Source organism: Pseudophryne corroboree, chromosome 11, assembly GCF_028390025.1.
Source record: "Pseudophryne corroboree isolate aPseCor3 chromosome 11, aPseCor3.hap2, whole genome shotgun sequence".
Taxonomy (NCBI): Eukaryota; Metazoa; Chordata; class Amphibia; order Anura; family Myobatrachidae; genus Pseudophryne; species Pseudophryne corroboree.
Genome location: NC_086454.1, coordinates 160,089,095 through 160,111,597, shown reverse-complemented (window position 1 = coordinate 160,111,597; position 22,503 = coordinate 160,089,095). Strand labels below are relative to the sequence as shown.

General features: G+C 48.8%; 1 protein-coding gene across 17 annotated transcripts in view; it reads right to left on the bottom strand.

The window, feature by feature from the left end:
- Positions 1-22,503, bottom strand: part of TESMIN (testis expressed metallothionein like protein) — a 542,857-nt gene that overhangs the window by 493,819 nt on the left and 26,535 nt on the right. For all 17 annotated transcript variants that reach the window (XM_063945034.1, XM_063945030.1, XM_063945033.1 and 14 more), the window contains one exon: positions 12,898-12,991. In XM_063945034.1, coding sequence (XP_063801104.1) covers positions 12,898-12,991 — 94 coding nt within the window. The remainder of the gene's footprint in view (positions 1-12,897; positions 12,992-22,503) is intronic.

Genomic DNA, 22,503 nt, shown 5'->3' with positions numbered 1-22,503 from the left:
CAGCATTTTGGTGAGCACCAGTTTATATAGTAGTACAGTACGATAGGCTATTGCTGTATATTGCTGCTCTGTGTCACTTCTAGTATCCTGGTGGTCAGTGCTTAATATCTGTGCTCAGTGTCAGTGCTGCATTGTGGTGACCAGTATACTACAGTACAATAGCCAAGTGCTGTTCTTGCTGCTCAGTGTCAGTTCTTCGTAGTATCATCAGTGATCAGTATAATCAATCAGTGCTCAGTATAATTAGTGCTCAGTATAATCAGTGCTCAGTAAAATCAGTGCTCAGTAAAATCAGTGCTCAGTATAATCAGTGCTCAGTAAAATCAGTGCTCAGTAAAATCAGTGCTCAGTATAATCAGTGCTCAGTCTAATCAGTGATCAGTATAATCAGTTCTCAGTATAATCAGTGCGCTGTTAGACGTGCGCCCGTTTTCCGCCATTAGTGCATTGGGATTTAGACAATTGATGAAGTTATTGTGCCCCCGGTACAAAATCCCATCTAGATTCCACTTCACTAGGCAGTCGATAGCGAGATTTTACCAATTAATATCAGTGATTTATAATTAATTATTAATTACAGTGATCTTGCCAAATGATTCCAGTGATTTTGTCATTTTCTTCCAGTGATTTGGATCAAAAATACCATTGATTAGAACGAATAATTCCAGTGATTTTGTCATTTTCTTCCAGTGATTTGGACCAATAATATCATTGATTAGAACGAATAATTCCAGTGATTTTGTCATTTTCTTCCAGTGATTTGGACCAATAATACCATTGATTAGAACAAATAATTCCTGTGATATTGAGGTGTTTGTGTCGCATAGCTTAGCCATCCAGCGACCACAGTGCACCTCTTTTTCTCTTTTCTTTGCATCATGTGCTGTTTGGGGACTATTTTTTTAAGTGCCATCCTGTCTGACACTTCCGTATATGTCCAGTGGTACTGTCATTTGATGTAATTCCCGACATTACTGCCATTTAATTCCAGTGATTTTGTCATTTTCTTCCAGTGATTTGGACCAATAATACCATTGATTAGAACGAATAATTCCAGTGATTTTGTCATTTTCTTCCAGTGATTTGGACCAATAATACCATTGATTAGAACGAATAATTCCTGTGATATTGAGGTGTTTGTGTCGCTTAGCTTAGCCGTCCAGCGACCACAGTGCACCTCTTTTTCTCTTTTCTTTGCATCATGTGCTGTTTGGGGCCAATTTTTTTAAGTGCCATCCTGTCTGCCACTCCTAGATGGGCCAGGTGTTTGTGCCGCCCTCTTGGGTCGCTTAGCTTAGTCATCCAGCGACCTCGGTGCAAATTTTAGGACTAAAAATAATATTGTGAGGTGTGAGGTGTTCAGAATAGGCTGGAAATGAGTGGAAATTATGGTTATTGAGGTTAATAATACTATAGGATCAAAATTACCCCCAAATTCTATGATTTAAGCTGTTTTTGAGTTTTTTTTAAAAAAAAGCACCCGAATCCAAAACACACCTGAATCCGACAAAAAAAAATAAGATTTTACTCACCGGTAAATCTATTTCTCGTAGTCCGTAGTGGATGCTGGGGACTCCGTAAGGACCATGGGGATTAGCGGCTCCGCAGGAGACTGGGCACAACTAAAGAAAGCTTTAGGACTACCTGGTGTGCACTGGCTCCTCCCACTAAGACCCCCCTCCAGACCTCAGTTAGGATACTGTGCCCGGAAGAGCTGACACAATAAGGAAGAATTTTGAATCCCGGGTAAGACTCATACCAGCCACACCAATCACACCGTATAACTCGTGATACTATACCCAGTTAACAGTATGATAACAACTGAGCCTCTCAACAGATGGCTCAACAATAACCCTTTAGTTAGGCAATAACTATATACAAGTATTGCAGACAATCCGCACTTGGGATGGGCGCCCAGCATCCACTACGGACTACGAGAAATAGATTTACCGGTGAGTAAAATCTTATTTTCTCTAATGTCCTAAGTGGATGCTGGGGACTCCGTAAGGACCATGGGGATTATACCAAAGCTCCCAAACGGGCAGGAGAGTGCGGATGACTCTGCAGCACCGAATGAGCAAACTCTAGGTCCTCCTCAGCCAGGGTATCAAACTTGTAGACTCTTGCAAGAGTGTTTGAACCCGACCAAGTAACAGCTCGGCAATTTTGTAAAGCCGAGACCCCTCGGGCAGCCGCCCAAGAAGAGCCCACTTTCCTCGTGGAATGGGCTTTCACAGATTTAGGGTGCGGCAGTCCAGCCGCAGAATGTGCAAGTTGAATCGTGCTATTTTCAGATCCAGCGAGCAATAGTCTGCTTAGAAGCAGGAGCACCCAGCTTGTTGGGTGCATACAGGATAAATAGCGAGTCAGTTTTCCTGACTCCAGCCGTCCTGGAAACATATATTTTTCAGGGCCCTGACTACGTCCAGAAACTTGGAATCCTCCAAGTCCCAAGTAGCCGCAGGCACCACAATAGGTTGGTTCACATGAAAAACTGCTACCACCTTAGGAAGGAATTGGGAACGAGTCCTCAATTCCGCCTTATCCATATAAAATACAGATAAGAGCTTTTGACAAAGCCGCCAATTCTGATACACGCCTGGCCGACGCCAAGGCCCACAGCATGACCACTTTCCACGTGAGGTATTGTAGCTCCACGGATTTAAGTGGCTCAACTCAATGCGACTTCAGGAAATCCAACACTACGTTGAGATCCCACGGTGCCACTGGAGGCACAAACGGGGGCTGACTATGCAGCACTCCCTTAACAAAAGTCTGAACTTCAGGCAGTGAAGCCAGTTCTATTTTGGAAGAAAATCGATAGAGCCGAAATCTGGACCTTAATGGAACCCAAGTTTAGGCCCATAGTCACCTCTGACTTGTAGGAAGTGCAGAAATCGACCTAGCTGAAATTCCTCCTTTGGGGCCTTACTGGCCTCACAGCACGCAACATATTTCCGCCATATGCGGTGATAATGGTTTGCGTTCACTTCTTTCCTAGCTTTAAATAGCGTAGGGATAATTTCCTCCGGAATGCCTTTTTCCTTCAGGATCCGGCGTTCAACCGCCATGCCGTCAAACGCAGCCGCGGTACGTCTTGGAACAGACAGGCCCCCTGCTGCAGCAGGTCCTGTCTGAGCGGCAGAGGCCATGGGTCCTCTGAGATCATTTCTTGGAGTTCTGGGTACCAAGCTCTTCTTGGCCCCCCGGAACAATGAGTATAGTTCTTACTCCTCTCCTGCTTATTATTCTCATTACCCTGGGTATGAGAGGCAGAGAAGGGAACACATACACCGACTGGTACACCCACGGTGTTACCAGAACGTCCACAGCTATCGCCTGAGGGTCCCTTGACCTGGCGCAATATCTTTGTAGCTTTTTGTTGAGGCGGGACGCCATCCTGTCCACCTGTGGCCTTTCCCCACGGTGTACAATCATTTGGAAAACTTCTGGATGAAGTCCCCACTCTCCCGGGTGGAGGTCATATCTGCTGAGAAAATCTGCTTCTCAGTTGTCCACTCCGGGAATGAACACTGCTGACAGTGCTAACACATGATTTTCCGCCCATCGGAGAATCCTTGTGGCTTCTGCCATCGCCATCCTGCTTCTTGTGCCGCCCTGTCAGTTTAAATGAGCGACCGCCGTGATGTTGTCTGACTGGATCAGCACCGGCCGGTGTTGAAGCAGGGGTCTAGCCTGACTTAGGGCATTGTAAATGGCCCACAGTTCCAGAACATTTATGTGTAGGGAAGTCTCCTGACTTTTCCATAGGCCTTGGAAGTTTCTTCCCTGTGTGACTGCCCCCCAGGCTTGAAGGCTGGCATCCGTGGTCACCAGGACCCAGTCCTGTATGCCGAATCTGCGGCCCCCTAGAAGATGAGCACTCTGCAGTCACCACCACAGCGACACCCTGGCCCTTGGAGACAGGGTTATCCGCCGATGCATCTGAGGATGCGACCCGGACCACTTGTCCAACAGATCCCTTGCATGGGACTTGGCGAATGGAAATTCTTCGTAAGAAGTTACCATCTTTCCCAAGGCTCGCGTGCATTGATGCACCGATACCTGTATTTGTATTAGGAGGTCTCCGTCTAGAGACGCCAACTCCTTGGACTTCTCCTCCGGGAGAAACCCTTTTTATCCTGTTCTGTGTCCAGAACCATACCCAGGAACAGTAGATGCGTCGTAGGAACCAGCTGCGACTTTGGAATATTCAGAATCCAGCCATGCTGTTGTAGCACTTCCCGAGATAGTGCTACTCCGACGAACAACTGCTCCCTGGACCTCGCCCTTTATAAGGAGATCGTCCAAGTACGGGATAAGTACTTCGGCCATTACCTTGGTAAATACCCTCGGTGCCGGGGACAGACCAACGGCAACGTCTGGAATTGGTAATGACAATCCTGTACCACAATTTTGAGGTACACCTGGTGAAGAGGGTAAATAGGGACATGCAGGTAAGTATCCTTGATGTCCAGTGATACCCTGAAATTTTCCAGGCTTGCAATAATCGCCCTGAGCGATTCCATTTTGAACTTGAACCTTCGTATATAAGTGTTCAAGGATTTCAATTTTAGAATGGGTCTCACCGAACCGTCTGGTTTCGGTACCACAACATTTTGGAATAGTAACCCCGGCCTTGTTGAAGGAGGGGTACCTTGATTTCACCTGCTGGAAGTACAGCTTGTGAATTGCCGCCAGTACTACCTTTCCCGAGGGCAGCAGGCAAGGCTGATGTGAAGGCAACGGCGAGGGGGAGTCGTCTCGAACTCCAGCCTGTATCCCTGTGATACTACTTGCAGAACCTAGGGATCCACCTGTGGGCAAGCCCACTGGTCCCTGTAGTTCCCGAGACGCGCCCCCACCGCACCTGGCTCCACCTGTGGAGCCCCAGCGTCATGCGGTGGACTCAGAGGAAGCGAGGGAAGAGATTTGATCCTGGGAACTGGCTGACTGGTGCAGCTTTTTCCTTCTTCCCTTGTCTCTGTGCAGAAAGGAAGCGCCTTTGACCCGCTTGCTTTTCTGAAGCCGAAAGGACTGTACCTGAAAATACGGTGCTTTCTTAGGCTTTTGTGAGGAAACCTGAGGTAAAAAATTTTCTTCCCAGCTGTTGCTGTGGATACGAGGTCCCAGAGACCATCCCCAAACAATTCCTCACCCTTATAAGGCAGAATCTCCATGTGCCTTTTAAATGCAGCATCACCTGTCCACTGCCGGGTTTCTAATACCCTCTTGGCAGAATGGACATTGCATTAATTCTGGATGCCAGCCGGCAAATATCCCTCTGTGCATCCTTTATATATAAGACAACGTCTTAAATATGCTCAATGTTAGCAAAATATTATCCCTGTCTTAGCTATTATCTGACAGGGTATCAGACCACGCTGCAGCAGCACTATTTATGCTGAGGCAATTGCAGGTTTCAGAGTATAACCTGAGTGTGTAAAAACAGACTTCAGGATCGCCTCCTGCTTTTTATCAGCAGGTTCCTTCAAGGTGGCCGTATCCTAAGACGGCAGTGCCACCTTTTGACAAACGTGTGAGCGCCTTATCCACCCTAAGGGATATCTCCCAACGTGACCTATCCTCTGGCGGGAAAGGGTACGCCATCAGTAACTTTTTAGAAATTACCAGTTTCTTATCGGGGGAAACCACGCTTCTTTACACACTTCATTCATTCATCTGATGGGGGAACAAAACACTGGCTGCTTTTTCTCCCCAAAAATAAAACCCCTTTTATGTGGTACTTGGGTTCATGTCAGAAAATGCGTAACACATTTTTCATTGCCGAAATCATGTAACGGATGTTCCTAGTGGATTGTGTATATGTCTCAACCTCGTCGACACTGGAGTCAGCCTCCGTGTCGACATCTGTGTCTGCCATCTGAGGTAACGGGCGTTGTTTGAGCCCCTGATGGCCTTTGAGACGCCTGGGCAGGCGCGGGCTGAGCAGCCGGCTGTCCCACAGCTGTTACGTCATCCAGCCTTTTATGTAAGGAGTTGACACTGTCGGTTAATACCTTCCACCTATCCATCCACTCTGGTGTCGGCCCCAAAGGGGGCGACATCCCATTTATCGGCCTCTGCTCCGCCTCCACGTAACCTTCCTCATCCAACATGTCGACACAGCCGTACCGACACACCGCACACACACAGGGAATGCTCTGACTGAGGACAGGACCCCACAAAGTCCTTTGGGGAGACCGAGAGAGAGTATGCCAGCACACACCAGAGCGCTATATAATGCAGGGATTAACACTATAACTGAGTGATTTTCCCCCAATAGCTGCTTGTATACATATATTGCGCCTAAATTTAGTGCCCCCCTCTCTTTTTGAGCCTGAAAACTACAGGGGAGAGCCTGGGGAGCTGTCTTCCAGCTGCACTGTGAAGAGAAAATGGCACCAGTGTGCTGAGGGAGAAGCCCCGCCCCTTTTTCAACTGACTTTCTCCCGCTTTTTCTGGAATACTGGCAGGGGTAATTTTACATCTATATAGCCTCTAGGACTATATATGATGTAGATTTGCCAGCCAAGGTGTCATATATTGCCCTCAGGGTGCCCCCCCCAGCGCCCTGCACCCATCAGTGACCGGAGTGTGAGGTGTACATGAGGAGCAATGGCGCACAGCTGCAGTGCTGTGCGCTACCTTGGTGAAGACCGAAGTCTTCTGCCGCCGATTTTCCGGATTCTTCATGCTTCTGGCTCTGTAAGGGGGACGGCGGCGCGGCTCCGGGAACGAACACCAAGGTCGGGTCCTGCGGTCGATCCCTCTGGAGCTAATGGTGTCCAGTAGCCTAAGAAGCCCAAACTACCACCTGTTAGGTAGGTTCGCTTCTTCTCCCCTTAGTCCCTCGCTGCAGTGAGTCTGTTGCCAGCAGATCTCACTGTAAAATAAAAAACCTAAATATACTTTCTTTCTAGGTGCTCAGAAGAGCCCCTAGTGTGCATCCAGCTCAGCCGGGCACAAGAATCTAACTGAGGTCTGGAGGGGGGTCTTAATGGGAGGAGCCAGTGCACACCAGGTAGTCCTAAAGCTTTCTTTAGTTGTGCCCAGTCTCCTGCGGAGCCGCTAATCCCCATGGTCCTTACGGAGTCCCCAGCATCCACTTAGGACGTTAGAGAAATTTCAAGGAGGTTTTGCCAAAACGCATCCGAATCCAAAACACGGCCGCGGAACCGAATCCAAAACCAAAACACAAAACCCGAAAAATTTCCGGTGCACATCTCTAGTATCGAATGCTTTTTGCCAATTTATGATATATTCCCCTGTAATCACTTGTGTCGATACAGGAATCAGAGTCCGTGTCGGTACCAGTTTGTACTATTTGTGCAAATGGTCTTCTATGTGACCCAGAGGGGTCGCCTGCGGATGAAAAAACAGAACCACTAAAAATCACATCTTCCACTGATTTTCTCCAGTTTTCTGCATGAGACTCAGACTTATCTAATCTCTTACTGATATGATTCACACTATCACGTAATTCTTTCACACATTCAGGCTCATGATGTGCCGGCAGTGCCACCACATTACAATTCTGTGTCCCTAAAATGGCTTCCTTAGGGGAAGAGCTCCCTGCCTCAGACATGTCACACACGTGCACAACCACACCACAGACACTCCGGGACTTACAGGGGACAGACCCACAGTAAAATCTGTCAGAAGGACACAGATAGGATTTGCCAGTTCACAACCAAGCGCCAATGTTAAATATTCCGTGAAACACAATATGCCCACAGACCTGTAGCGCTTTTATAATGATAATTTCACACTACAGCACCAAATTACACTGTGCCCCCCCCCCCCTGTTTACACCCTGATACTTGGTTCAGAAGTGGAGGAGGACCAGCGTTCTTCTCTGCAGTCTGGAATGAGAGAAAATGGCGCTGAGCAGTGTGCTGGCTGCCTGGGGAAGCCCCGCCCCCATAATGGCGCGTTTCCCCTCAGATTTTTCAATAGTAATATTTATACTGGCAGGGGTAGGACTGTGCCTCAGTAACTTATGTCCCTGTGTCTGCCAGTTATTAGCAGGTTTCACGCTGCCCAGGCGCCCCCCCCCCCCCCTGCGCCCTGCACCCTGCTGTGCCTGTGTTACTGGGTAGCATGGCGCGCAGCGTTCCCACCCACTGCGCGGTACCTTTCAGCCGTCACGATGAAGATCCTTCTTCTTAAACACTCACCTGTCTTCTGACTTCTGGCTCTGCAAGGGGGGTGACGGCGGGCTGTGGGAGTGAGCACATAGCCGCAGCTAGCGTTCAGTACCCTGTCAGCCAGAAGCAGGGCCATGGAACTATTCAGGAAGTTGGTTCCTACTTCTGCCCCCTAAGTCCCACGAAGCAGGGAGACTGTTGCCAGCAGTTCTCCCTGAAAATAAAAAACCTAATATAAAGTCTTTCAGAGAAACTCAGTAGAGCTCCCCTGGAGTGCATCCAGTCAGCCTGGGCACATTTTCTAAACTGAGGTCTGGAGGAGGGGCATAGAGGGAGGAGCCAGTTCACACCCTTGAAAAGTCTTAAAGTGCCCATGGCTCCTGCGGAACCATCTATACCCCATGGTACTGAAGTGGACCCCAGCATCCTCTAGGATGTATGAGAAATAGGTTATAGTACACCTTATGGAGGCCCCCCTTCCCCAGTGGTTCTGCCCCAAAAGCCTGAAAATCTGTTTGAGCATGGTATAGACTCTTCAGGAGAAGATATACAATCTGCAGTACAGGACAAAGGGGGTCATTCTGACCCGTTCGCTCGCTGCGTTTTAACGCAGCAGAGCGAACGGGTCCCTACTGCGCATGCGCCGTAGTGCACCGGCGCATGACAGACGGCCGAAGGCCGTAGCAGGGATGCGATCGCCTCTGCCTGATTAACAGGCAAAGGCGATCGCTGGGCGCGAGGGGGCTGAACGGCAGCGTTTGGCCGCCATTTCGTGGGTTTGGTCCGGCCAACGCAGGCGTGGCCGGACCAAACGGGGGCGGGCCGCAGCGGCTGCGTGACGTCACACGCAGCCGCTGCAGGCCGGGGAGCGATGAGTAGCTCCCGGCCAGCACACTAAAGCTGCGCTGGCTGGGAGCTACTCTTGAAGTGCAAAGGCATTGCCGCTGTGCGTTGCCTTTGCACTTCTGCAAGGGGGGGCCGGACTGACATGCGGGGCGGGCTACCCCTGTGATGGGCGTCCACCCGCATGTCAGGGAAGAAGATCGTAGCTGTGCTAAATTTAGCACAGCTACGATCAACTCGGAATGACCCCCAAAGTCCCTTAAATATGGTAAAGTGGGTTACACACACACAGGAAAATGTAAACACAGTTTTCCCCCAGAGTACCTTCAGAGAGTCCCAGAGTTCAAGGAGCCAGCTACAGCGCGCCCTTATAGGCTTTTATTATGATAAAAATCCCACTGACTAGCTTAATCATAACAGGCTAGATAGTACTTAATTTACTCTCCCCCCTTGTTTATAACACCTTGTTACCACAGTGTATGTGGAGGACAGCGCTCCCTGTCAGCGTGTACCTGCAGGGAGAAAATGGCGCTGGTGAGTGCTGGATCCACTCTGAGGAGAAGTCCCGACCCCTGTAATGGCGCGTCTTCCTGCACTTAAGTTGATTATACTGGCCTGAGGTATTTAGTAGCTAACAGCGGGATTAGACCCTGTTAGCAGTGTTTGACCAGTGTAGGGTGTTTGCGCTGGCCCAGGACGCCCCTCACAGTGCCGCACACTAAGTGCCGCTGAGCCTTCCGGAGCGCAGCCTGTCCCACGAAGCAGGGAGGCTGTTGCCAGCAGCCTGCCTGTACCTAACTAACTCAGAAAATAATAAAACTAGAAAAACTCCTAAGAGCTCCCCTAGCTGTGACCGGCTCCTCCGGACACATTTTCTAAACTGAGTCTGGTAGGAGGGGCATAGAGGGAGGAGCCAGCCCACATTATTAAACTCTTAAAGTCCCCATGGCTCCCATGGGACTCATCTATACCCCATGGTACTAAATGGAACCCCAGCATCCTCTAGGACGTAAGAGAAATATATATTGACATATTAGCAATGTCTGTCTGATGCAAACTTGAAAAAGGAAGACATTCATGAAGGAGATAAGTTGTAAGTATTGTAGAAACACAACAGCAGTATAGTATCGGCATATCAGTCACGAAGAGTAGGTAGTTCTGTGCAGCAGCCTCTAGATCTGTCTCAGTTCTGTATATTAGGAATTAAATACAGCCTAACTTTGAATACTAACCATAAAAGAGCTTCTAAAAACAAGAAAAAAGTCAAATGTAATTGAGTTGTTATTATTATTATTATTATTATTATTATCATCCTTTATTTATATGGCGCCACAAGGGATCTGCAGCGCCCAATTACAGAGTACATAAACAAATAATCAACACAGGAAAACAGTGACTTACAGTTTAAGACAATAGGACAAGAACAGGGTAAAAAAACAGAGCTACAGCAGCGGATGACAATGACATACTGTAAGTATCAGGGTGGCAGAAAACCACAGGATTTGGTGCCATCGAAGAAGAAAAGGATAAGCACACGAGGGAAGAGGGCCCTCCTTGTCAGAGCTTACATTCTATTGGGGAGGGGCAGACAGACAGGAGTGACACAGATGGCTTAGACAGTGAGCATGGAACAGAGGGTTAGGATGAGATTTGGCTGGGTTTGGTGAGCCTGTTTGAAGTTTTGTAAAGAGGTGAAGAGTCTGAGGGGGAGAGGTAGAGCATTCCAGAGAAAGGGAGTTATACACCTAATTACATACAACTATAGCAATATTGTACATCTTCACAATATTATCCAAAGAGGGAATACATACCTTTTACCGGCGGCCGGGATCCCGGCTGTCATGATCCCGACAGCGGGATCCCGGCCACCAGTATGCCAGCAGCGGGACAAGCGCTAGAAATCCCCTTGTGGGCTGTGGTGAACACCCACAGAGGGAGAAAAGCCTGTGGCGCGGGTATTCCACCGGCAGGATTTCACCGGCTGTCAGGATTCCGGTCGACATTGTGACCGCCGGGATCCCAACAGGCGGTCTCGTGATCGCCTCCTCGTAAGAGTATATGTCACAGTACAAAAGCTTCACCTGCAATGTCTGTCTGATTCAATCTTTATTTAAATGTTTTATATGAATAATATTTCTATTCTTGCTAGAATCAACCTTTTGTTTATAACAACTCACTTATCAAGCTGCAATTGATTATTGATATTAAAGTAAACCTCAAATGGATAATAAAAAAAACCCCAGAAATGTAATTTTAGTCATCTTTGTGAGTCTACCAATTTCCGCTTTTCTTTTGTTTCGTGGCATATGGCTGTCAGTACAGGGGAGCATCTATAGAGGAGGAGGCCGAGGGCAGGCTCCATCTGGGCCCCCTCCCCTCTAGCCGGTAGCGGTGTAGGTTTGGGCACTAAGGTCACTAGAGGACCCTAGCGTTGTTCCAGAGTCTAGTGCACATGCACGGCCATTTTCACAGTTAGTTTCCTACTGTGCATGTGCGAAACACCGGGAAAATGGCTGCGCCACCATTTTCCCAGTGATTTCTGCACCACTGCTGCTGCGCTGTGGAACTCCGGAGGGTAGGTATTGCAAATAATGGACCCTGGAGCCCGGGGGCCCCCCGCACCAATTTTAAATATGCCAGTGTCTCAGTATTATATAAAGTGGTACTTTGTATTCCTTTATATTGGGCCCTCCTAACTGTGAATATGCATGCATTACTTTATACTGTGTTCATTGTCCAATGATTTATACATTGCTTCAATAAAAGTAAATAATAATAATAATAATAATAATAAAATAATAATAATACTATTAGCCCTTATGGGAAGATTGAATTAAGCAGAAGGGGGGTAATTCTGAGTTGATCGCAGCAGGAATTTTTTTAGCAGTTGGGCAAAACCATGGTGGTCATTCCGAGTTGTTCGCTCGGTAAAAATCTTCGCATCGCAGCGATTTTCCGCTTAATGCGCATGCGCAATGTCCGCACTGCGACTGCGCCAAGTAAATTTGCTATGCAGTTAGGATTTTTACTCACGGCTTTTTCATCGTTCTGGCGATCGTAATGTGATTGACAGGAAATGGGTGTTACTGGGCGGAAACAGGCCGTTTTATGGGCGTGTTGGAAAAAACGCTACCGTTTCCGGAAAAAACGCAGGAGTGGCCGGAGAAACGGGGGAGTGTCTGGGCGAACGCTGGGTGTGTTTGTGACGTCAAACCAGGAACGACAAGCACTGAAATGATCGCAGATGCCGAGTAAGTCTGAAGCTACTCAGAAACTGCTACGAGGTGTGTAATCGCAATATTGCGAATACATCGTTCGCAATTTTAAGATGCTAAGATTCACTCCCAGTAGGCGGCGGCTTAGCATGAGCAAATCTGCTAAAATCCGCTTGCGAGCGAACAACTCGGAATGACCCCCCATGTGCACTGCAGGAAGGGCAGATATAACATGTGCAGAGAGAGTTAGATTTGGGTGGGGTGTATTCAAACTGCAATCTAAATTGCAGTGTAAAAATAAAGCAGCCAGTATTTACCCTGCACAGAAACAAAATAACCCACCCAAATCTAACTCTCTCTGCAAATGTTATATCTGCCCCCCCTGCAGTGCACATGGTTTTGCCCAACTGCTAAAAAATATCCTGCTGCCGTCAACTTGGAATTACCCCCATTGTTCCGTCAGATCCTACCCCATGTGCAAATGTGCCCACAGTGGGTAATCCAACAAAACCTCACTGCTACTTTTATCTCTCCATTAAAATGTTAATAATATAAAAAATGCTAGTGATCATGACATTTACTATATGTTATTATAAATAAAATGTATTTAGCGTTTACAGATTTACTTTTATACCATAAACCCAGGTTGAAAGTTATCAAGCAGCATAAGTTACTTAGAGAGTGCTTACCATCACAGCATTTAGGAAGTCCCATACATGGTGGTATATAGTTAGCATCTGGACATGTAATGTCACTATAATGAGCTGTGTATGGCCTGAGATCCTGTAATAGAAAAAAAATACCTTAGAACATTAAGATTACATGGTAAGTCAATAATACTGCATACCTCAAGAGTGTCCAGAATCACAATTGTATAATCACGTAAAATGTACAGATAACCTCATACCTCCCAACATGGGGGGTCATTCCGAGATGATCGTAGCTGTGCTAAATTTAGCACAGCTACGATCATTCACACAGACATGCGGGGGGACGCCCTGCACAGGGCTAGCCCGCCCCGCATGTCAGTGCCAGTCTCCCCCCGCAGAAGTGCAAAGGCATCGCACAGTGGCAATGCCTTTGCACTTCTTGAGTAGCTCCCGGCCAGCGCAGCTTTAGCGTGCTGGCCAGGAGCTACTCCTCGCTCCCGGCCCGCAGCAGCTGCGTGTGACGTCACGCAGAAGCTGCGGGCCGCCCCCTGTTCGGTCCGGCCATGCCTGCGTTGGCCGGACCACGCCTACGAAACGGCGGGCAAGCGCCGCCGTTCCGCCCAGCGATTGCCTCTGCCTGTCAATCAGGCAGAGGAGATCGCAGCCCTGCAACGGCCTTCGGCCGTCTGGTATGCGCCGGTGCACTATGGCGCCGGCGCAGTAGAGACCCGTTCGCTCAGCTGCAAAAAACAGCAGCGAGCGAACGGGTCAGAATGACCCCCATGACCCTCTCCAGGAGGGAAACAATGCTCTGCTCCTGGACTTTTCTCTTCGTGTATGATTGCCGGCACCTGTGTTGAACAGGTCAATGGATAAGAAAGGTATTTCAGCACAGGTGATGGCAATCATACATTAAGAGGGAAGTCCAGGAGCAGAGCATTCTGTCCCTCCTGGAGAGGGTCATGTTGGGAGGTATGTAACCTGTAGCAGTTTTATGTAACCTTACGTTGCAAGACATTGGGGGTAATTCCAAGTTGATCGCAGCAAGAAATTTTTTAGCAGTTGGGCAAAACCATGTGCACTGCAGGGGGAGTAGATATAACATTTGCAGAGAGAGTTAGATTTGGTTGGGTTATTTTGTTTGGGTTCACTACGGCTGGCCGGCGGTCGGGCTCCCGGCGCCCAGCATACCGGCGCCGGGAGCCCGACCGCCGGCTGACCGACAGTGTGGCGAGCGCAAATGAGCCCCTTGCGGGCTCGCTGCGCTCGCCACGCTGCGGGCACGGTGGCGCGCTACGCGCGCCACACTATTTTATTCTCCCTCTATGGGGGTCGTGGACCCCCACGAGGGAAAATAAGTGTCGGTATGCCGGCGGTCGGGCTCCCGGCGCCGGTATACTGAGCGCCGGGAGCCCGACCGCCGGTATACAGAAGACCACCCATTTTGTTTCTGTGCAGGGTAAATACTGGCTGCTTTATTTTTACACTCATGACCTTTTCATTTGCAACTCCCTACACCTACTAGCCATTACTGAAACTTGGATTACGCCCTCTGACACTACTTCTCCTGCTGCTCTCTCTGTTGGGGGCCTCACATTCACACACACACCCCGACCTGGGGGTCGCCATGGGGGTGGTGTTGGGGTCCTTTTACCTTCTAGTTACTCCTACCAACTCATAACACCAGAACCATCCCATACATTCTCTACATTTGAGGTCCATGCCATACGCCTCTTCCAACCAGTACATCTTAGAGTAGTTGTCATTTACCGCCCCCCCTGGCACTGCTTCCAAATTCATCGACAACTTTGCTTCCTGGCTTCCTCACTTCCTCTCTTCTGACATTCCCTCCATTATCCTAGGCGATTTCAACATCCCTATTGACATCCCCACACAATCCCCGGCCTCTAAACTCCTTAACCTCACCTCTTCACTTGGTCTCTCCCAGTGGACCTCCTCACCCTCCCATGTGAATGGGAGCTCACTGGATCTGGTCTTCACTCACCGCTGTGATATTTCAGATTTTTCAAACTCCCCATTTACCCTCTCTGACCACCACCTGCTGTCCTTTAACCTATTCTCTCGACTTCCCCATCTCTACCTCCTAAGGCTACCATCACTAAGTGTAACATTGAAGCTATTGACACCACATTCCTTTCCTCCCTGTTTGACTCACTTCTCTCTCCTATTCTCTCTCACTCATGCCCAAAACAATCCACTTCCACATACAATGCATCCCTTACTTCTGCTCTTGACACTATTCACCCTCGCAAATTAACACCTCAACCCTGGCACACCAAATGCACCAGATATCTGCAAAAATTCTCACGTACTGCTGAGCGACACTGGAGGAAATCACGCTCTAAGGCAGACTTCCTCCATTTCAAACTTATGCACTCATCCTTCAGTGCTGCCCTTTCTCTTGCTAAACAGTCATACTTCAAGAACCTCATCTCCTCCCAGTCTTCCAACCCCCGGCGCCTCTTTGCCACTCTCAACTCACTCCTCTGCCCACCTCCACCTCGTCTCCCTTCCTCACTCTCTGCTCTTGACTTTGCCACGTACTTCACATCCAAAATTGACTCCATACGTCAGGACATCACATCACAACAGACCATCAGTAACCAGCCTTCTCCCATCCCTTATCAACCCTCCCCATCCCTCGCACCAACTCTGACATCTTTCTCCCATGCATCTGGAGAGGAAGTCATGGTCCTCATTCATTCCTGTCCCCTCACCACCTCCCCACTTGACCCTATCCCCTCTCGCCTCCTCTGCTACCTCTCTCCTTCTGCTTGTTCCCATCTTTCCCACCTTCTCAATCTCTCCCTCTCATCAGGCACTGTCCACTCTGCCTTCAAGCATGCACTCATCTCTCCTATTCTTAAAAAACCTACCCTTGATCCAAACACTCTCTCCAACTACCGACCCATCTCTCTCCTCCCTTTTGCCTCCAAACTCCTTGAGCGTATTGTCTACAACCGCCTTACTTCCTTTCTTTCCTCACACTCACTGCTTGACCCATTCCAGTCTGGCTTCCGTCCTCTCCACTCCACTGAAACTGCCCTTACAAAAGTATGCAATGACCTCAATGTTGCTAAATCTTAGACCACTACTCTCTACTTATTCTACTTGATCTCTCTGCTGCTTTTGACACTGTGGACCATCCTCTCCTACTGCAAATCCTTCACTCCATTGGTCTGCGTGACACTGCCCTCTCTTGGCTGTCTTCCTACCTTTCTGACCGTTCATTCTCTGTCTCCTCTCATGACTCCACCTCCCCCTCACTTCCACTAACTGTAGGGGTACCCCAAGGTTCTGTCCTTGGTCCTCTTCTCTCTCTATACGTCCTCACTAGGTAAGCTCATTAGTTCTTTTGGTTTCCAATATCATCTCTATGCTGATGACACTCAAATCTATCTTTCCTCTCCAGACCTCTCCCCTGCTCTCCTCACTCGTTTCTCCAACTGTCTCTCTGCTACCTCTTCCTGGATGTCCCAGCGCTTTCTTAAACTTAACATGTCTAAGACCGAGCTGATCATCTTCCCTCCCTCCCGCATAACCTCACCTCCTACAATCTCATTATCTATTGATGGCACTACTATCTCCTCTAGCCCCCATGTGCGCCGTCTTGGAGTAATCCTTGACTCCTCCCTCTCCTTCAAACCACACATTCAGCACCTCTCACAAACCTGCCGTTTTCATCTAAAAAATATTTCCAGGATCAGACCCCTTCTGACCCAGGATGCTACTAAGACTCTTATCCACTCACTGGTCATCTCCAGACTGGACTACTGTAATCTCCTCCTGACTGGCATTCCTGACAAATACCTCTCTCCACTCCAATCTATCCTCAATGCTGCTGCCCGGCTCATTTTCCTCACCAAACGCACTACGTCCACCTCTCCTCTCTTACTAGACCTTCATTGGCTCCCCTTCCCTTTCAGAATCCATTTTAAGCTTCTCACACTTGCTTACAAAGCCCTCACCCACTCCTCTCCCATCTACATCTCTGACCTTATCTCCCACACGTCCTCCTCGCTCTGCTAATGCACGCCGACTCTCCTGCCTACGGAATACTTCCTCCCACTCCTACCTCCAAGATTTTTCACGTGCTGTACCACTTCTCTGGAATTCCCTACCTCTCCCCCTCAGACTCTCCACCTCTCTACAAAACTTCAAACGGTCTCTCAAGACCCACTTCTTCAACAAACCCAGCCAAATCTCATCCTAAACCTCTGTTCCATGCTCTCTATGTACCCCATCTGTCTCACCCCTGTCTGTCTACCCCTCCCCTTTAGAATGTAAGCTCTCACGAGCAGGGCCCTCTTCCCTCATGTGCTTATCCTTTTCTTACTCTAATAATATTCAACTGCACCAAATCCAGCAGTCTTCTGCCACCTGATACTTATTCCAGTGTCATCTGCTGATGTAGCTATGTTTATTTACCCTGTACTTTTCCTATATTGTCGTCAACTGTAAGTTGCTGTTTTCCTGCTTGATTATTTGTTTATGTACTCTGTAATTGGGCGCTGCAGAACCCTTGTGGCGCCATATAAATAAAGGATAATAATAATAATAATAGATTGCAGATTGAACTCACCACACCCAAATCTATCTCTCTCTGCACATGTTATATCTGCCCCCCCTGCAGTGCACATGGTTTTGCCCAACTGCAAAAAAATTTCCTGCTGCGATCAACTTGGAATTACCCCCATTATTGGGCCTAATTCTGAGTTGATCGCAGCAGCAAATTTGTTAGCAGTTGGGCAAAACCATGTGCAGTGCAGGAGGGACAGATATAACATGTGCAGAGAGAGTTAGATTTGGGTGGGGTGTATTCAAACTGCAATCTAAATCGCAGTGTAAAAATAAAGCAGCCAGTATTTACCCTGCACAGAAACAAAATAACCCACCCAAAACTAACTCTCTCTGCAAATGTTATATCTGCCCCCCCTGCAGTGCACATGGTTTTGCCCAATTGCTAACAAACTTGGAGCTGCGATCAACTCAGAATTACCCCCATTGTGTTGAAAATGTGATGATCTGGTGAGATCAGGATTCCAAGCATTTTATAAATAAAGGTTAATTCGGCTTGGTATCCCCTATTGCTGGATTTATAGTATTAAAACCAGTGTTGCTATATACTGCATTGTATTGTGACGGTGTAATATATTGTATTACTTCTCCATGTATGCTACCAGGTAAGTGTCATTGGTTTTAAGGTAGAGGCTGACATTTTCTGTCTACATAAAGAGCATATGTTGCTGTGTTCTCTTTCGAACGTCGGGATCCTGACCTCATCCTTTCAGAACAGTGCTGACTGGGACTCACTACTCCTGGGGCCTAATTCAGACCTGATCGCTGCTGTATGTTTTCACACAGCAGCCGATCAGGTCTGAACTGCGCATGCGCCAGTGCCACAGTGTGCCGGCGCATGCCAGACAGCCGGCGGCCATCTCAGCCCTGCGATTGCCTCTGCCTGATTGACAGGCAGAGGCATTCGCTGGACGGGCCGGAGGCGTTTGGCCACCATTTTAGGGGCGCGGTCCGGGCAACGCAGGCATGCCCGGACCATTGGGGGGGGGGGGGCGGGCCGCAGCGGCTGCGTGACGTCACATGCAGCTGCTGTGACCCGGACAGCAGCAAGTAGCTCCCTGCCAGAGTGCAGGAGCTGCGCTGGTAGGGAGCTACTCGTCAAGTACAAAAGCATTGCCGCTAGACTAGGCCTGTGTTGGGCGTCCCCCCCCCCCCCGCATGTCTGAGTAACTGATCGTAGCGCTACGATCAAGTCTGAATTAGGCCCCTGATTAATTGGTCCTGCATCTTCTCTTCGTGATTAACAAAGTCTCTGTGGACTTTATTGATTTATTTAAGTTTCTTATAAAGTGCAGTGTCACGGCTGTGGTTGTGAATCTGGTCTAGGTCTGGTCTCTGGGTCTGGACTTGAGAGTTATGGACAGAATTGTGCAGGCTTAAGATACGATCTCCTCATGCAGACGTGGCAGTTGGCTGAGGATCGTAGGAGAGGAAATGACTAGCTATTTGGGTACTGAAACACTGGTGGCGTGAACCACCACTGCAATAGATAGCTAGATGGTCACTGAGAATGGAAAGTCTATGAAGACTAGCAGTTGGAATGCTGGGAGTCACCAGCAAACAGGATGGGAGTCACCAGCAAAAGGCTGGGTGGAACCAGCACAGCAGATTTTCCAGATGCTGGACGGAACCAGCAAAGTAGATTTGCAGAAGGCTGGGCGGAACCAGCACAGCTGGTTTTCTAGATGCCGGACGGAACCAGCGAAGTAGATTTACAGATGGCTGGGCGGAACCAGCACAGCGGGTTTTCCATATGTACAGACTGGCTTTCCGACAAGGCAGGTTTTTCAGATGTTGGGATTGGCTTTTCAACAAGGCAGGTTTTTCAGATGTTGGGATTGGCTTTCCGACAAGGCAGGTTTTTCATATGTCAGGATTGGCTTTCCGACAAGGCAGGAGTTCAGAATGTTGGACGGATCCAGCAAGGCAGGTTTGTAGAATGCTGGATGAAAACAGCAATGCAGGTGTTCTGGAATGCTGGATGAAGGCAGCAATGCAGGTTTTCTGGAATGCTGGATGAAGACAGCAATGCAGGTTTCTGGAATGCTGGATGAAGACAGCAATGCAGGTTTTCTGAATGTTGGGCGGAACCAACAAAGTAGGTGTTCAGAATGGCATAGGCATAGATGCCGCGATGGAATGCAGAACAGTCTTTAGGTGCACTGGGGTGGCACACCAGTGCACTTGGACACGCTGTGATGGAAATAGCGGTATGGCCCTTTAAGATCAGGTGGTGCTGTGATGGTGATAGCACTCTCTCTAATACAGCTGAAGATGCAGGAGCTCACTACAGACTGAGAGACAACAAAGCACTGACAGCTTTCCAGTGCTGGGATTTGGAACTAATACTTCTTGCTTACTGCTGACTGGATTCCATATTATTGGGATCAGGAAGGTCAGCTGACCAGGAACTGTTATGGCGACGTACATAGCTTGTTTTGGAGGGAACACCGGTGTGGTGTAGTTTGCAGAAAATAAGAATTTACTCACCGGTAATTCTATTTCTCGTAGTCCGTAGTGGATGCTGGGACTCCGTAAGGACCATGCTGGGACTCCGTAAGGACCATGGGGAATAGCGGCTCCGCAGGAGACTGGGCACAACTATAAAGAAAGCTTTAGACTACTGGTGTGCACTGGCTCCTCCCACTATGACCCTCCTCCAGACTTCAGTTAGGATACTGTGCCCGGAAGAGCTGACACAATAAGGAAGGATTTTGAATCCCGGGTAAGACTCATACCAGCCACACCAATCACACCGTATAACTCGTGATACAATACCCAGTTAAGAGTATGATAACAACTGAGCCTCTCAACAGATGGCTCAACAATAACCCTTTAGTTAAACAATAACTATATACAAGTATTGCAGACAATCAGCATTTGGGATGGGCGCCCAGCATCCACTACGGACTACGAGAAATAGAATTACCGGTGAGTAAATTCTTATTTTCTCTGACGTCCTAAGTGGATGCTGGGACTTTGTAAGGACCATGGGGATTATACCAAAGCTCCCAAACGGGCGGGAGAGTGCGGATGACTCTGCAGCACCGAATGGGCAAACTCTAGGTCCTCCTCAGCCAGGGTGTCAAACTTGTAGAATTTTGCAAATGTGTTTGACCCCGACCAAGTAGCTGCTCGGCAAAGTTGTAGAGCCGAGACCCCTCGGGCAGCCGCCCAAGAAGAGCCCACCTTCCTTGTGGAATGGGCTTTCACTGATTTAGGATGCGGCAGTCCAGCCGCAGAATGTGCAAGCTGAATCGTACTACAGATCCAGCGAGCAATAGTCTGCTTTGAAGCAGGTGCACCCAACTTGTTGGGCGCATACAGGATAAATAGCGAGTCAGTCTTTCTGACTCCAGCTGTCCTGGAAACATAGACTTTCAGGGCCCTGACTACGTCCAACAACTTGGAAGCCTCCAAGTCTTTAGTAGCCGCAGGCACCACGATAGGTTGGTTCAGATGAAAAGCTGATACCACTTTAGGGAGAAACTGGGGACGAGTCCTCAATTCTGCCCTATCCATATGGAAAATCAGATAAGGGCTTTTACATGACAAAGCCGCCAATTCTGATACACGTCTGGCCGAAGCCAAGGCCAACAACATGACCACTTTCCACGTGAGATATTTCAAATCCACGGTTTTTAGTGGCTCAAACCAATGTGACTTTAGGAAATCCAACACCACGTTGAGATCCCAAGGTGCCACTGGAGGCACAAAAGGGGGCTGAATATGCAGCACTCCCTTAACAAAAGTCTGAACTTCAGGTAGTGAAGCCAGTTTTCTCTGGAAGAAAATCGATAGAGCCGAAATCTGGACCTTAATGGAACCCAATTTTAGGCCCATAGTCACCCCTGACTGCAGGAAGTGCAGAAATCGACCTAGCTGAAATTCCTCCGTTGGGGCCTTCCTGGCCTCACACCACGCAACATATTTTTCGCCAAATGCGGTGATAATGGTTTGCGGTAACTTCCTAGCTTTAATCAGCGTAGGAATGACTTCCTCCGGAATGCCCTTTTCCTTCAGGATCCGGTGTTCAACCGCCATGCCGTCAAACGCAGCCGCGGTAAGTCTTGGAACAGACAGGGCCCCTGCTGTAGCAGGTCCTGTCTGAGTGGCAGAGGCCATGGGTCCTCTGAGATCATTTCTTGAAGTTCCGGGTACCAAGCTCTTCTTGGCCAATCCGGAACAATGAGTATAGTTCTTACTCCTCTTCTCCTTATTATCCTCAGTACCTTTGGTATGAGAGGAAGAGGAGGGAACACATAAACCGACCGGTACACCCACGGTGTCACTAGAGCGTCCACAGCTATCGCCTGAGGGTCTCTCGACCTGGCGCAATATCTTTCTAGCTTTTTGTTTAGGCGGGACGCCATCATGTCCACCTGTGGCCTTTCCCAACGGTTTACAAGCATTTGGAAGACTTCTGGATGAAGTCCCCACTCTCCCGGGTGGAGGTCGTGCCTGCTGAGGAAGTCTGCTTCCCAGTTGTCCACTCCCGGAATGAACACTGCTGACAGTGCCAACACGTGATTTTCCGCCCATCGGAGAATCCTTGTGGCTTCTGCCATCGCCGTCCTGCTTCTCGTGCCGCCCTGTCGGTTTACATGGGCGACCGCTGTGATGTTGTCTGACTGGATCAGTACCGGCTGGTTTTGAAGCAGGGGTTTTGCCTGACTTAGGGCATTGTAAATGGCCCTCAGTTCCAGAATATTTATGTGCAGGGAAGTCTCCTGACTTGACCATAGTCCTTGGAAGTTTCTTCCCTGTGTGACTGCCCCCCAGCCTCGAAGGCTGGCATCCGTGGTCACCAGGACCCAGTCCTGTATGCCGAATCTGCGGCCCTCTTGAAGATGAGCACTCTGTAACCACCACAGCAGAGACACCCTGGTCCTTGGAGACAGGGTTATCAGCCGATGCATCTGAAGATGCGATCCGGACCACTTGTCCAAGAGGTCCCACTGAAAGGTTCTTGCATGGAACCTGCCGAATGGAATTGCTTCGTAGGAAGCTACCATCTTTCCCAGGATCCGCGTGCAGTGATGCACC